Consider the following 17,153-nt stretch of genomic DNA (forward strand, 5'->3'; position numbering starts at 1 on the left):
AAAGTTGAAGCAGAGGAGCATAGTATCAGGCCAGTGATCTGTGTAGCACTGAATTCCATTTCTTAGAATTGTCATTAAGAAGTATTTCAGAAGATGCAAGAAACTGTATAAAATAAATCACATTGTAGAAACTTCTTTTAGGCCCGTCACTTCATGATGGATTTATAAAGCAGAGAGCTTTATAAAACAGCATTTGCTGGTTTTAAATGGTGTGATATAAAGAAGCCTGGGGGCTGGTGTTTGTTTCAGGTCTATTTTTCTTGCTTTCAAAGCAGTAAGATAAAATATTTGGTCACTTTGTACAGATGCAATAAAGAGCTGGAGTGACAAAGTGATACCATAAAGCAGTATTTCACATTGCTTGCATGTGGCTTGCTGCAGTTTCACTGATAAAAAGAAAGCTGGGCTGTGTATATTTTCTTAACTTGAAGAGAAGACACATAGCTAAATGTTAGATGAGAGAGGAAGTTTGATGGGAGAGGAGGATGCCAGGCTTCAAAGAAAAAGCATTATTTTGATCTTGCTGCCTGTCCACGGTACATCCATGGAGTCTGTCACAGTTCTGCTGTTTGCTGAGTCGCTCTTTGGGTCTGATGGATTATACCCACATTCTCTGTTTCAAATTTATCTTCATTTCTGTATTATACTGTAGCAATCTGACTTACTGGGGTGATCACAATCATCAGCTGAATTAAGAATGTAAAATATAGAAAATTACAAACATGTTGGGCTCTCTCACTAATCCATAGCATCCTTAATCCACTACCATTTATGACTGCTTTGAGCCGTAAAGCCTTAAAGGCATAAATTTAAGACAAATATTGAAAACAATTCCCAAACCCGTGGAAGCTGTGTAAAAGAAATTCATTAGAAGTTAGCTTGTCTGCAAAATTAGCTTTGAATCTATGCCTTGAAAACAGAACCAGGAACTGTTATTAATTCCTATGACCGCCAATGCTTTAATCTCTTCCTGCCTTTTCCCTATACTGCTCATCATATGCATGGAATCTGTTGATACAGAAAAGGAGTAGTGGTGAATTTCAAATTTGGCATTTAAACAGTGAGATAGTATGTAACTTTACTGGATGAAGTGTTAGGTTTCAAAGGACGCCTGGCAACATAGAATTTCACCATAAGTCTGACATGTTGTACTAGATTTCAAAGAGTGGTTGAAACTCTAAATGAATTTCAAATTAAGAGTAGGAAATTCAAAGCAGCATTGCTCTTAACTGGGTTCACTGTAACCACTGGTATTTCTCATCTTTGGAGAGTGTTCTCTCAGTTAGGCAAAGCTGTAGTAATTTTGCATCTCAGAAAAAGAAGCAAGAATGTAATTTATATTTGCATTGTGTAAAATTCTGATCAGTATCTAGAAAAAAATTTGCAGTGCTCAAGATGGGGTTTCCCCTGGATTTTTCATTTTACAGAGTTAACCTTTAATACTGGGCACTTTTTCATGTCTTTTTAGACTGGACAGTGGTATTTGCTGAGTGAATATTTTCTGTATCTGTGGCATTTATAGTATAGTATAGTATCAACCTACTTATGAACTTTGTGCCAGTGAACTGAATAGTTGGTAAAAAAGGTGATACAAGATGCAAGGCTAGTGAATCTGAAAACAGTAGATGCAAGGTGGGAATCACACATCTAAAACATTCTGTGCACCACTTGAAGGAAATTCCATGGGTTTTTTGGCAAACAGAGGGCCTGCAGCTTTGTTTGTTTTTAGGTTCTCACATTCATTGTGCAAGATCAAAGTTGATACTAAGCAGGATCAGCCAGGGGTTCTCCTCTGCTGGATGACATCCATGGGAGAAGGGAAGGTTGGGGGGAACAGCTACTGTGAGATTTTCTTAGAAAGAATGGTCCAAGCTTGCTGTAGAATCCGGTGGTGTTAGGAATGTGCAAGTTATCCATCCACTTTTTGCTCACAGTGAGTATATGATACCTGAAGCAACAGTTCACATATGACTTCTGGGCTGTTCTAAATTGCCCAAAGACTAGCCCATATATGCTTTTCTCATCAGAGACCCAGCCTTGTGTGTTCTAATTTAGCTTCTGTATGCTCTGGTTCCATGTGTGGTCATTTTTGCCTGTCATTCTGTGTGAAACTTGGAATTACAGAAATGTGTGTGTTACAATAAAGTTCATATGAGCTGAGAATGTGCCCTGAGCATTTTACAGTGTCGACACATACTTTGGTCTGCTCATTGTTTAAAGGATACATCTGAAGAATAAAATTTATGTAAGTGGGTTGATAAACATTGGCTTGGTGGAGCTGTGTTAATTCTGTACTGAGGGATTCTGTACTAACTCTAAAATTCAAAAAACTGACTTGCAATCCTAAAATGGTGGTTTATTAAACTGCTTGATTTTGATAGCCTGTGCTATTATCAGTGTAGTACTTCCCTTCAACATGTGTGTGCATTGATCGCTTTGTGTTTAAATGAATAATGGGGTGAGTTGGAATAGAAAACTTTGTAATTCTGCTTCACTTTTATTTCTTAGCCAAAGTGAAAGAGAAGAATTTGAAACAGAGTTCAAACAAAAGTATGAACGAGAAAAGATTCTGCTGACAGAGGAAAACAAAAAACTTACAAATGAACTTGATAAGGTAAGTGCTGATTAGTTGAGCCCTGAATTTACAACTGTTGTATGCTATGTACAAATTGGGCAATATGGATCTGTATTGGTTATTACTAAATCTTAACTGAAAGCAGAAATTAATGTTACACAAAAAATTGGTGATTAATATTAGATTTGAATGGAGTATCTACATGCATCTGAACTTGAGAAGGCATGTGCTTATATATATGCATATATGAGTATTTATGTGTGGGAATGGAATTAGATGGTCTTAGATTTTGTAAGATTAATTCTAGACAGCACTGTAAGCCAACAGTAAAGGATTACTTCATTGTGTGACCCAAATATAAAAATACATTGTTAATGATGTGATTACTTAGAGTACATTTGCATGTCAATCGTTTGAAATACCAGGGCCCCTCCTACCCTTTGAGATTAAGTGTTACTTTGAGATCCTAAAAAAATACAAATGATAAGGCATATTGACTGAAGTGTGTTAAGCAAGAAATAATTATGATTTGTGCATTTGGATTGTCTCTTTATTGTTCATTTTGACAGGTTATTCAAGTTCATTGTGCATTATCCAAGTCTTGCTAAACTTGTCTATTCCTTTTGTAATGCATTAGATTTTCTAAAAATATGATGAAAGTACAATGTTCTTCAAAGTAAGCATGTTTGCATGTCTGTGCTCAAATTACAGTATATTTTCATACCTTTATAAGACAGACAATATATATGTCTATAGGTAGGCTTAGTCCAAGAAAACTAAGAAAAAGCATAGTCACTTTGATAGTTTTTCTTCTCTCTCTCTCTTCCCCCATTACCTTTGTATTTTTCTTGTCAAATTACATACAATAAGTAGGAATATTTAAATTATAAGCCCATTTAAATGATAAATAGGGTGTGGAGTTATTCATATTTGGAGTAAAAAGCAAAATAGATTTTAAATTGGCCATTATTTTGTCATTTTGAATTGTTAATATATTTCAGTACTAAAAGAAGCTTTCACCTGGGATTTCATTCTCCTAAGCAGGCCTTCTTATAAAGTCTATCTGGTCTCTGATTCCAAATTGACTCTCTGAATAATTACTTAACATAATGAAGGTTTAGTTCCCAATACCAGCTTGCGTTAGCTGTGGCTTTTGTCTTGCAGAATATGCCTGTATGAATGGCAGCAATTTGAATGAGGGAGGTTAATTGCTAGGTATAACATATTGTACGTGGAGATGTGCATTTAATTTCAATTTCCCTGTCTGCAAGTAAGTCAAAGGAAAAATATGGGAATGTGAGACACCTGGAGAATCTCAGGACTGTCTCATGCCTGTATCTGTTCAGTCTCTTTCTCCATGGTTACTAAACAAGGGAGAGGTTCAATTGGCTTATCTGAGCCATAACAATTTTTATGCCTTTGCTTTGCTCTTCTAGTGTAGATTTTTCTATACAGAACATTCCGCACCTATATGGTGCAAAGCAGAAAACTTCTAAGACTTTTACAGGTATTAGGAGACTAATTATCAGAATTCTCATTAAATTGATAGAGTAAAAATGTTGTTCAAGTCCTTAAAAGTGGCTTTTCAGTACAGCTAAGGTTATACAAGAAGAAATTCTTATGTAAGTTTATGTAAGAAGATATTCTGGCTTTTTTTTGTTACATGGTGTTTGTTGTGATGACCAATACCAATTCCTAAAGCAGATGCAAGGTGTGAGAGAGGGGAACACGGGGTTTTGAGTCTGCACAGAGATGGAGTCGGAGCAGTTTATACTTTTAACGAGTTGTTTAAATTCTCCTTCAGCTCACCACCATGTTTGAGAGGCTGAGCATGAATAATCGGCAGCTGGAGGAAGAGATGAGAGACCTGGCTGATAAGAAGGAGTCTGTGGCTCACTGGGAGGCCCAAATCACTGAGATCATCCAGTGGTGAGTGCTCTGCTCTCATGGCATGACAGAAACCCCTCAGTGTGTGGTGGGGCTGGCGCTGAGTTTTTGTCTTTGCACATGGCACTTGGAAGTGCTGAGGTGAAACCTCACACCCGTCTGGGATTCTGCTGGGGTTTTGGCTGAGATTTTCATAATACACAAATCCAGAAAATTGTGTTCCTCCTTAAGAGTGAAAGTGTCTCACCAAATAGAGCTTTTCAAAGTGCAGAAGAATCGTGGCCTTTGGGTGTGGCTTGTGGCTGTGGAAGAATGCTGAAAGGAATCATGTGCTGAGCTCACGCCTCCGAGAGAGAGCAGGGAGCAAGCCTGGGAAAAGCAGTGGCTGAGTGTTTGTGTCTCAGCTTTAATTTCCTTCGTCTGCTTGGCATGTGGCAGAATGAAACAAATACAGTGCAACTTTTATGTGATTTTTTTACAAGGAGAGTGTTTGAGACTGTACCACAAACCCAGTCAAGTGATGTTTGTAATGGTACTTTTGCTAAATAATGATGTTATCTTTTTAGCGTCTTCTGTCCAATTCTGTTAAATGAAAGAGAAGCAAAAAAAGGTTAAACTACTAAGAGAAAAAGATTGTGTGTGCTGAGGTTTTAATCTATTTTTATTTTTCCTTTTCATGCCTGCTTATCTCCCCTCACCTTTAATGGTCCATTTCAGTGTTTCACATCTACAAAACCACTTTGCATTCAGACATTTTATTTTACAGATCATCCACTTCTAGGAGGATTTCATCATGATATACTAGTGTTTTTCTGTTACTGATTGATTATTCCCTCCCCCTGTTTTTCCTGTCTCATATTAGTGAAAAAAATCTAATTTGTTGTGTCCAGACAACAATGGGAAACATTGTTCTAGAGAAACCTAGTTTGGTATTGTTGTCCTGTTAGTTCAGTGTTGTTCTCCAGATATAGAGAAGTTTGGCTTTTCAATAGTGCCATGTGAATATATAGCAAGGCATAAGGGCCATCCTCTGGGTTTCCAGTGTGTTTTAAACAATGTTTATTGCATAAAAGTATGTAATGCTGATCTGTGTTCTGAAGTCCAGTTTGTGTCAAGGCGTTGTATTTGTGGCAGAAGTTAAAAAATATAAAGTGTCCACTTAGTGTGTGTTCCTTTTAAATTTTGTGTCTTATAACATTGATAGTAGCAGACAACCTGAGTCACAAAAATTTTTAAAAAATATATAACTGGTAGTTTAAACAGCTTTTAATTTCTGACCAACTGGAAACGTTTATTCAGGAAAAAAATCAAAGTAACGAGTGAGACAAGTCTATAATTTCACATTCCTTATTGCTTTAAGGTAGTGCTTATGTGTCATATTGCACCTAGGTAATCAAACACAATTTTTCAGATTTACATGTAAAAACGTTCATATAACTTGGCAGTTATAGGAAAAGACAAATCAGAAGTAATTGTGGATTGTTCCACTTAATGCAATGTGAAAATGTACCAACAGCCATTAAGAATGTACCTTCTCCTTTACTTTATGGGTGTTTAATATTTTAAGATGTATTGCTGATGTGGTTCAGGCAAATGATAAAGCATTTTTCATGTTCAGGATGTCATTGTAAAGGGTAAAAGGGTTTGGGCTTCAGTTTTTTATTATCTCTGAAGATACTTAGTGAAAAAAGATCAGGAACATACAAGACTTAACTTTCTGAATGACAAGCATCATTTTACTGATTCCTTATGATAACGTAGTGTCTTCTAAATAGTACAGAACTAAAAAGTAAAGAATTATGTGAAAAGGAAAAAATAGAAGTACTGAGGGCAAGCATTAAGGGAATTTTAAAAGTCTGGCTTGGTTCCAGTTTTTCATCACTAAACACATCTCAATTTTCCCTCCATACTTTTCTCTGCTTATGTTAAATTTTTTTCAGCTATGGGAGGCCTTATCTTAGGTCACATTTTTTCCTTGTTATGTTTAGATTTTTCCATGTGTTACTCAGATAATCTGGTCATGTCCATCTGCTGTTCTTAGAATTCAGCACTGAAACTAAGCCCTTCTCTGGGGAACATAAAGTATTTAAGCATCTATTATAATGATAAATATTTTAAAATATAAAACCCCCCACCTAATTTTGGAGAAAACTAGTCTTATTTAATCAGTCACAAACCTGTGTTTTCCTCAGAAGAACATGGAGTACAAGTCTGTACCTGTCCACATCTTCAGGGTGACCATGGAATCCCTCAGAGCTAGCAAAGTAGGGGAGAATTTGTGGGCTCCCTCTTCAAAACTTTACAGATTTCTCACACAATATTGCATGAAAATATGTATTTTGGGTGCATTATTTCTACCTCCTAAAAACTGCCATGTTCTTTGTGTACCATGATCCAGAAAGGTTGGGTGGCGGTAGAAAGAATTGGTTGCTGGGTTTGTAAACAGTTTGCTCAGCAGCCTGTAGTAGTTCAAGGGACTTGTTCTAGCCCTGTTTGGGGTAACACAAGCCCAAGAAGTCCCTAAATCATTTCAAGTGCTTTGTCATCTAAAGCATACCTCTCAATAAATGGCTTTGAATTCACACTTTGGATGGTTAGATTTGTCACTTTCTTCATGATTTCTAAATTGCTATTTCTCTCAGATTTTATAACTTGTGAGTAATTGTAATGGCTTATCACATTCCCTTTAGCTTTTCCCTCCTTTCTTAGACTGCTTTATTGCATCTTTAGGAATAATGTATGAAAACCTTTTAATCTTGCTGTTGCTATCTCAAGATACCATAAACAAGGCGATACTTTAATATAAACACTTGAATCAGACTTTCACTGCAAGTTCTATTGTGGACTCAACAGACCCTCACGGATCATTCAGCCTTAATGGAGCTATTATATTGACGAGTTTATATTAGCCAAATCACTCATCATTCCTTGACAAGAGTAAGAAATATGGAGGCTTTTATAGTGGGCTATAAATTTTCCTGGAGATGGGAAAGAGATTAATTGCACTGGAGGTTAATGCAGTCACTTGAAAAGGGAATATTTTACATAGCCCTGGTGCTGTATTTCTGTGCTGTGCAGAAAGGAGGTCGCTGGAAATCTAGGTAGTGATTCCCAGCGTACTTGGCAAGAATCTTGACTTGGGAGGGATTAGTCTAAGCTAGCTGTAGAAGTGCTAAGGTAGACAACTCAATAAATCCCATGACTAGTACTCTAGAAGTCTGGTTTTCTCACCACAGCTTGAAAAAGAAACCTACACAACTCATATCAGATGGATAATTCTGTGTTATGGATTATGTTTATGTGGATGAGCTGAATCCTACCAGTTTTACCTTTAGAGTGGATGTTAGGCTTAGATTCAGCTGCTCAGAAGCTGTCACAGTTTTTTACTACAATATTTAGTTAATATTTTCCTTATCAGCCAGATTTTTTGTGCTGCTGTTGGTTTTATCTTAATTGATCTCATTGAAAAAAATCCCAACACAAAACCACCACCAAAAGGAAAAAAAAGTTCCAACTACCCCCTCCCAACACTGCTAAACTAAATCAAACCTAAAAAGGCCCCGAGATTTGGGTTGGGGGTTTTTTGGTTGTTTTAAAATCTGTTTGTCCTCAGGAAAAAAAAAAAAAAAAAACACCAAAAAACCTCACACAAATTTGTGAACAAAATACAGCAAAAATGCTGTGTATCTTCAACTGTTAAGAAACTCAAAGCATGTAAAATTCTCAGATGTGCTATGTTTGAGGTAATAATAATCAGATGCTGATTATCTCTAAAATAGAAATTCTTTAAGGCAGGGTGAAATTTCAGGGCTTGGGAGCGGAGGGAAGTGTTAAAAAGTTTTAGAGAAGTATTTTTAAAAAACAGATTTTATTGGAGACACCAGGGGAAAAATTAAAAATTAAGTTAGAGACCTTAAGTATCCTGGTACAACAGAAATTTAAAGCATTGAGAGACTAGAGAAGTCATGACTGTCGGATTTCCTTGGGGTTTTTAAATCAGGTTAAACAGACCTTGGTGTAAGACACCAGGACTTTAAGACCACTTCTGTTGAGCAAAAGTCTTTAGTCCTCTGGGTCCACTTTTTATTGTAAAGTAGCCCAGCTGGAGACCCAGTCTGACTTCTGAGCATCCTGACAAACACCATACAGGTAGCAGCCAGGGGTTATTTGAAGGTTGTCATGATGCTGACTCCAGCCAAAAAGTTAAATTTCATTTTAAATGTGTTTGTACCATATTGCTCTTTTGGGTTCTTTGCATTAAGTAACTAAATTTGCAAGGGCAATTATATTGAAAACAGAGCAGTTAATCCAAATTTTCAGTAAAGAAAGAAGTGGCTGGGTGGAACCTGAAGAACTTTTCTTCCTTTGGTCTCTTGCTGTTCTTGTCAGGGCTCTCTGTCAAAATGAGGACAAGGAGAGCAACATCAGTAAGAGTTAATTTGCCATTCTTGCACTTTTTTACATTAGTTTTAGTTTTTAAAGCCTATCAAATGGAACAACCCCAGCAAAAGAGCAACAAATAAAAAAGCTCCAAGAGCTCTTGGGTCCACATAATGTTTAGTAACGTATGGCATTATTGAGAGAATTTTGCCATCTAGTGGACAACAAAACCATCTCAGTTCCCAATTGTACTGCTTTAATTTGCTGTCTTCCAGAGCTTGAGGAGTTCCCTTGAACTAAGTACAGATATTTAATAATAATAAATAATAAATATTTACTTTATATTTTCATTTTCTAGATTTCTGCTTGTCTGTGGAACATCTATTTGAGGTTTTTTCCATGTGCAGCTTTTCAGCATTTGGAGTCTGGGGGTTCTGTGCACCATAAACCAAATAACTGAAGTGTTCCTCACTTTCCACCAGGAGGGATCTGTGTGACATCATACAATTGGACATAGAAATTGGACTCTTTTTTTCTGCAAAGATTTTATGTGTCATTAAAAATGGAGAAAATTAGATGCTGATCCTAAATCTCTTTCCCTCCTCATACATCAGGAAAGCTTACTCTTACCTTGAGAGCCTCACATTCTTTTTATTTCTGCTTAAACTTTTTTCTTTTTACAGTGTATTTAATTATGCACTCACTACCTCCAAAAAGCATCTTTAGGTACTTCTCACATCTTTTGCCCACTGTTACAGCCTTAAGTGGTTTGTGTAGGCTCAGATTTTCTTTATCAGGTTGTCAAAATGTGTCATCCAGAATGTTATGGGAAAAGAAGTTGGTATGCAACTTCCATTGAGTTCTGCTGTACCTTGGGGAAAACAGTGACTCATTAATATAAAAACTCTCACTGACTTTTAATATTCAGGATATTTAGGGTTTCCCTAGATTCCTCCCCACCTCTAAATTATAAGCAGGAGACAAAGAAGAGAAGGCCCAGTAAATGCTTGTGTTTTCATGTCAGGTGTGAGATTTGTGGAAAATGGTTGCTAATTTTGCTTTTGGCTCCTCTGTGTTACAGTAGTCTGTCTTCCTTAAATAAACCTTAAACTGCACACCCAGAAGTCACCACAACCTGCAGATATTTAGCCCGTGGCTTTCACAGTGTCATCCTGTCCTAAGGCCACTGTGGGAAAGCTCTTCAGTTCCTTCCTTGCCCATGACAGTTCAGAGTATGTGCTCCCTGTCTTCCCTGCCTCCTGGCAACTATCTGTAAATCTGTGTTGAAACTTCTATAATTAATGGTAAACTTGCAAGCAGCAGCATTTCCATGTTCTGTGTCTGTATGAACCCTGTAGTTTCAACCAGAAAAACTTACCTTGGCCTTTAGGCACAAAGCGGGAATCACTTCCTGCTGGAAGGAAGACACAACCAACCATCTGAAGAACTCTCATCTCCAGTCCAACAAACGTAGGGTTAGAGTTACTTTTAAAGATCAGGAGGCAAGGATAAGTTAATTCTCATTAAACAGAAAAAAATAGCTTCCTAATTCCCTATATTTTATTTAAAGCTATTTGAGGTTCAGTTCTTTGAGCAGGTCCTAAACGTTTCAGTGTTTGGTGTTGGTAAGACTGAGCTGTGATCAAGCTGTGGCATTGCCCTGCTGGTCTCTGAGGCAGCTCAGGAACTTGCATAAGGCCTGGTGTTACAGTACTGGGATTGCTCTTCTGTGGGCAAAATGAACATGTTTAGAGCCAGGCATGTAAGGAAATGAGGTGGGAGGGATGGTGTTGTTTTGGTTTTTTTCCCCCTGTTTGTTTTAGGTTTTTCATAAGTTACTTAGTTTCAGTGAGTTAATTTTTTTAGCAACTTTCCTTTCTATGTTAACACCTGAGGCAAAGTGAAGAAAGAGCCTTCTGTTGTGATTAATCACAGAAAGTTGTTGTTCTTTCTTTGTAACTGATGATCAAAGAAACTGGAAAACAGGCATGTCTCCTCCTTGTTGTCTTTACACTCAGAAAACATGTCTGGATAGAAAACAAGCTTGGTGGATGAGAGAGCCTCTTCTGGCTTATGCTGTTTAATAATATTAAAAGTAGACTCTCCCTGTTTAATTAGCATTTCTTGAAGTAACATCACTGTTCAACTACTAGTTCTCATAGTCAGTTGGTACAGTAAAGTTAACCACGAGTTCCAATATTATCTGGACAATTGAATTGTTAATTATTGGTTGTGAATTTTGTCTTAATTTATTCCCTAAAAATAGATTGAAATATTTCATTCTCACAGTCTCAATTTCAGGTAGCTGATAGGTAGTACTTCAATTTTCACTCTTTGTCTTAGTGATGCATATTGTTTAATGGAACTCCACAAAGCAGAAAAAAATTGGTTCTGTCTGATTTTCTGTTTGGGCTTTTGTTGTTGTTGTTTTTGTTCTTGTGTTTTATGACTCTTTTTGTATTCTGTATTTATCTGTTTCTGGTTGTTGGTTTGTTGAAAGGACTTCTGTTTTTTTCCTTAGATTCTTTGGTTAAAGCACCTTATTTTTTCTCATGTTATTGTTTAGGGTAAGTGATGAAAAAGATGCTCGAGGTTATCTTCAAGCCTTGGCCTCTAAAATGACAGAAGAGCTGGAAGCCCTGAGGAACTCCAGTTTGGGTGCAAGAGCTACAGTAAGATTTTACTTCCATATGTCAGAAGGTTTTTTATTTGAAAAAAACACTGATTTGACACTTCCAACTGCAGCAATAATCTGTCTGTAGAGTCTATGTTAATTGAAAGTTAAACTTTCCTAGAGCTTCCGAATTACTGAATACCAAATTTATTGTTTATCAATTAATTAAACACCAAGATCCTTATAATGTGTTTTTATCTATGTTACAGTTGAAGTAGCTACTTTATAATCAGATATGATTTTGTTGAAGGAAATCATGTTTTGGTTCATGAAAACCTTCAAGTCTTTCACTTGTGAAACAAGTGAACACTTGGATGTCCTTCGTAGCTGTCATCTGAATTGAGGCACATCAAAACCAGATTTCAAAAAGTCTCTTTGCTTTTGAGATCAGCATAAAACATAAAATTTGTTACTTGAGTTCAGGAATACTACTGCTAACGCTACTGTTAATTTTAGATTATTTTGTAATTAATGAACTCTTACAATAAGGACATAATAGACTGGGAAATGTAGTTGTTGAAGGTAGTTACATTCCTCATGTTCAGCTTTCTTTCCTCTTACTCTTTCTAATCTCATTTGCTGGCTCTTTCCTAGGACATGCCCTGGAAGATGCGGCGCTTTGCAAAGCTGGATATGTCTGCAAGGCTGGAGCTCCAGTCTGCTCTGGATGCTGAAATCCGAGCCAAACAGGCTATTCAAGATGAGCTGAACAAAGTCAAAGCTTCCTGTATCTCTACAGAGTGGTAAGACTTTATTGTTCTCATGCAAATTTACTTCAGTACCTCCCAGGAAATGTCATCAAATCATTATTTTATCTACCTTGTCTGTGGAAATTAGATCATGAATGATATGCCAGTTTCATACACCCAACATCTCTCTTCATTGTTTGGACAGCTGAGCACTTTCCTGGGGAAAGCTGAGATCTTGAAGACTTTCAGAGGGAACATGTTCTCTTTTAATAATATGATCTCTCCTAGTTGTGATAACAAATCCAAATTCAAAGTTTGGGTTTGTGTCTTAGAATATATTCTGTTCCATTTTGCTGATAGCTGCACTGAGTTAGCTGACTAAAATTAATTATTGCATACTGATTTGCACAGTAAGAAATAGTAATGGTTAATGGGCTATTATGAATTCTTTTATTCCTTCCTCAGACCTCTCTCTTTCTCACTTCTACCTCACCACTCCCACAACAGAATTTATTCTGAGCTGTGTACTGCCTGAAACAGGGGTAGGAAGTCATTCCATTTCTAGGTGTCCAGCTTCAGCTCAGAGCACTGCTGGGTTTTGCAGCTTTAGGAAAGCAGTAGGACAGAGCTGAGATTCAAGTGTGTTACCTTTAAAATGGGAACATCTGGTTCACCTACCCTGAATGTTCTTCAGGCCAGGTAGTGTGATGAGAGGCAGCATTAGAAATCCTATAAGAACAGGAGAACCAGTGTTTGCTTTGACAGGCAAGAATGAGAAATGTGCTGAAATTGCAGAGTAGAATTACCTCTCAGCTGTGAGTCAGAAAGCATTGAAATAACTAACTGTAAAAGAACTGAGAAAAAAATAGTTCAGCTGAATCTATTACTATTGCAGGTACTTAATTAGCAAATAAATTTTAATGAAAAACAGGACTTTCTAAAACATAAAATGCATACAGTCTTTTTTTCTCATTCACTTGGATACAAGCTCATGCAATTACTTAGAAATTAGAAACATGAAAAACATGAACCTATTTTATAGATATATAACTTTTTCTGTAAACTGAACAGGTCCCAGTAGATTTATTCTGGTATTTGAAGACATCACGAGCAAGAGTGACTTGTATCTTGAGTTCTCAATACTTACATACATTTTTTGTGTTCTTTTGAAGTAAATTGCAAGAGTCTGAGAAGAAGAACCTGGAGCTTTTGGCAGACATCGAAAGGCTGAAAAAGGAGACAGAAGAGCTTAGATCAGAAAAGGGTATGGCAACTGATATCCAAGTAAATAGTGTGTCACATTGGTGGGTGCATCTTATCAATCAAGTGTCACCTTGAAACTAAAATATGATACCAGCATGTGGGCACAACACTTGTGTGTCAAGATGTACCCACAGTAGTTGAATTTGCACTTCCAGCACTTGTAATAGGGCTCAGTTTTGTTGGTACCTTTGAACCAGTAAGGTAGAATTTGAGTTGAAGCTGCATTGTTTTTATTTGGCCTGTGTATAGTGATTTACTGCCAGAAAACTGTTAGAATATAGATATATTTCTAACCTTTTCTCCTTTTATGATGGGTGAAGGTATTTAGACATCAATACTGATCATAGTGTTGTTCATCTCTGAGTGTTTTGGGCCTGTCTACACAGGGAGTAAACAGCTGCAGAGGAATTTGTAGCATTTGTTTGTTTCTGGGGTTACTCCATTGATGGGCTTTGCAGCCACATAGTGAGCAGTGTGGCCATGAGTGCTTTGCTGTGGTATTAAGAGTCTGTTCTGGGGTTACTGTTGCATCTGTCCAATACTATTTTGCATTGTTGCTGGGAGAAGAGACTTTTTTGGTGATTCTGCATTGAAAAAAAAAAAATCCATTGAGAGTTGAATAATGATTTGGCTGATTTTTTGCAGTTTCTGTAGTAGCTCTAATATTTGTGTCTTATGAGGCACATGGGAAGAAGTATTTTTCAGGCCAGATGGAATTATCTAATTTTCTGTAGTTCTGTGAACTGCAGAATTTAAATACCCTGGCAACAATTTCTGCACTGGGACGTCAAATCTTGTTTAGCTTTTCCAACTTAATGGCTGGTTGGTCAATATCATATTAGAGTTTACATTAATCTCCTATATACAGGCCTTCCAGTGCTCATTGACTGGTAAAAATAATTCAAACTATACAGAACATTAAAAAATGGTGCTAGTTAGCAAATAAGACTTAGAGAATTGATACTCCCTCATCTTGATGCTTAGCACTGATACCAGGATTAAGTTTCCTCCAAATGCTTGGAGAGAAGCTCTTGATAGCATCTCCCTGGAGACAAAAATACTTTGTCATGTTTGTTTCATTTATATGGTCTTGAACTTCCTTAAATATGATGCATGGTTACTTGACTTCTGAAATCTTCCTTTGTGTTAAATAATGTTGTGAATTTATAATTCATATTTTACCCTATATTTTTTCCAGTGTTTAAAACCTTATTGTTCTGGTGAAATAAACATTTACTCTTTGGTGAAAACAAGCAAGCAAAAAAGTACTGTTCAAGGAAACATTAGTCATGTTTCTTAACATAATTATATTAGTAATATTCTACTGCAATTATTCAAATAGTCTGATAGAAATACACCTTAATCTAAATTGTTTCAACTACCTTTGATTTGGTTTTCTATTAAAAGAAGAAATATATTGCTATTTGAATTATGAACTGTATAGAAGTTTTGAATGTAGTCAGGGTACAGTGGTAGAGTAACTTGCAGTGTGTGGAAATTGATTTCTAGGAAGGGATTATTTGGATTAATACATAATCCTTTCCTGTTTATAAGTATATTTCAGAAATTCAGACGGGTGGGGAAAAGATTGCTGAGAATATTGCATAAAGTGGGTAGTAGTTTGAAAACTGTTTTTAGTATTTTACTATGATTTCAGTGTATTTATATTTTAAAGAGGAAAATGTTCTTTGTAACTTCATTCACTGCGGGTTATATTTAGAACACAGGGTGATATGGCTAATTTTAGAGCAAGACACTGATATTTTAAAAAAGAAATAGGTAACTTTTGACAGCATTATTGTTTTGAGATGCACACAGTCCTGCACGCTCTGGTCATAGCATTGAGAAGAATAGTTATAGCATTGAGAGGAATTGAGTTCATACACATCTGTGAAGTATGCACACACCTAGCAACTTGAATTAGAAAAGAAGAAGAAATAAAAACCACTAGCTGGAGCAAGTTAAAGTAAGAGCTGAGGTGTGGCAGCCCCTGCAGCCCCAGGGGATGCAGCGTTCCTGCTCCGCTCGCTGGCCGAGCATCGCTTCCATGTGTGGTGACTGAAGCTTCCCCCAGGACTGTGCAGCTGCTGGGCACACAGCAGGGAGAGGTGGCAGGCACAGAGCATGGCTCAAGGAACCCATCTGGTTTGGAAATGCTGTGGTTTTGTTGGCTCCAGCTGTCCTGCCACGGTGGGAGATCCCACGTGTCACCGGGGCAGGGGTGGCACCTGCTGCATTAGTGTGTGGTGCACATGGACACAGGCACGTTAGAAACCAGTGCCCTCTGCATAACAGACATGGAGCTCACACCACACACATCCTAGCTTGGGAAAGGGTGATTAAACACGTGCTTGTCCGTTAAAAAAATCATTAACTCTGGAAAAGAAACCAAATGTGCAGCTTATTTCAAAACACGTAGGTGTTTCAGGTGGAAACACTCAAAATTCTGATTCAGCAAGGCAAAGGTCCTCCAGGAGAAGGTCATATTTTCTGTAGCTTATAAACCTGCTGCTGTTTTCTAGGTGTAAAGCACCAAGACTCACAGAATTCTTTCTTGGCATTTTTGAATGCGCCTACCTCTGCTCTGGATCAATTTGAAGTAAGTGCCCAGCTATTCTAACTCGGTTAGTCTGTGGTGTTGCTCTTGTGTGCAGGTCCTGTGCATATTTGCTCCTGTATTTTAATTGTATTTGCACCAGTAATATTTATGTGTAATAATAATTTATCATTTACAGTGCTGGCTGTCTTCTCTCGGATGCTTGTAATCACAGTGAATTCTGTCTCAAACCTTGAATGCAGAAATCTGCCTGATTTTGCAGTGAACATGAAAAGCTTAGTTGTTCAAATGGCTTTTCTTTGTATTCAGAAAATGCTAAGTAATGCAGGCAGTGGTTTGGTAAAAACAAGAAAATACTAAATCACCCTTGATTGTATCCCATGAAGTCATTAGTACTGTTTATTAGGTTGTTTTCATCATCTGTTCATTTTACACAGATCTGTAAAATCCAGATAATTGATATTCATTTCCTTTCCACAGATCCTTTTATTTAAAAAATGAATCTGTTTAATACCTTTGTCACTTCTAGACAAAAGACCAGAGTAGGTAGAAAGGCTGGCAGGAAAAAATTGAAACCATACTATACATTTATTATCTTCTTTTCTAATCAACAGTAAGCAAAGCATCATCTTTCTTATAAAAGAACAGTTGAGGTGAAATATTGGTCAAACTGAATTCAGAGGATACAGAGCACCACCTTTACAGTTAGACATTAATCTAAAGTTTGCCCAGTTTTTCCTGATGCAAATACAGCATCTTCACATTTAGCTATGAAAGAACATAATCCTGCTGTTACTGATGGCCCAAAATTTTCTTTCTTTTCATTATGTATTCACTAATTAATTGTTCTCTCTCTTGAAGTGCTCACAATTAAAATATATTTTAAATTTCCGTTGTAATAGTTTATCTTGTAAATTACTTTCAGTATAAGAATCCTGTTGAGAGTATAACAATAATACTTTATTGAGTAAATGCTGTAAAAACACTGGTTTCTTTACAGATAGTACATTAATTAATTGTCTATGAAAGGCAATTAATGAAAACTTACTGAGGTAACTGTTACTGCCACTGGTTATTTACAATTCTTTATTTTTGCACTTTTATTTATATTGAACAGTTTTCTTCATC

General features: G+C 36.8%; 1 protein-coding gene across 9 annotated transcripts in view; it reads left to right on the forward strand.

Moving 5' to 3' along the window:
- CDC42BPA (CDC42 binding protein kinase alpha) overlaps window positions 1-17,153 on the forward strand; it is a 181,685-nt gene that overhangs the window by 123,130 nt on the left and 41,402 nt on the right. For 8 of the 9 annotated variants that reach the window (XM_064415340.1, XM_064415332.1, XM_064415331.1 and 5 more), the window contains 6 exons: window positions 2,509-2,614; window positions 4,380-4,504; window positions 11,409-11,514; window positions 12,111-12,259; window positions 13,378-13,469; window positions 15,991-16,067. In XM_064415340.1, the coding sequence (XP_064271410.1) occupies window positions 2,509-2,614; window positions 4,380-4,504; window positions 11,409-11,514; window positions 12,111-12,259; window positions 13,378-13,469; window positions 15,991-16,067 (655 nt within the window). The remainder of the gene's footprint in view (window positions 1-2,508; window positions 2,615-4,379; window positions 4,505-11,408; window positions 11,515-12,110; window positions 12,260-13,377; window positions 13,470-15,990; window positions 16,068-17,153) is intronic. The other variant, XM_064415336.1, reaches the window with a different exon arrangement.

This window comes from Passer domesticus, chromosome 3 (genome assembly GCF_036417665.1).
Source record: "Passer domesticus isolate bPasDom1 chromosome 3, bPasDom1.hap1, whole genome shotgun sequence".
NCBI classification, from domain to species: Eukaryota; Metazoa; Chordata; class Aves; order Passeriformes; family Passeridae; genus Passer; species Passer domesticus.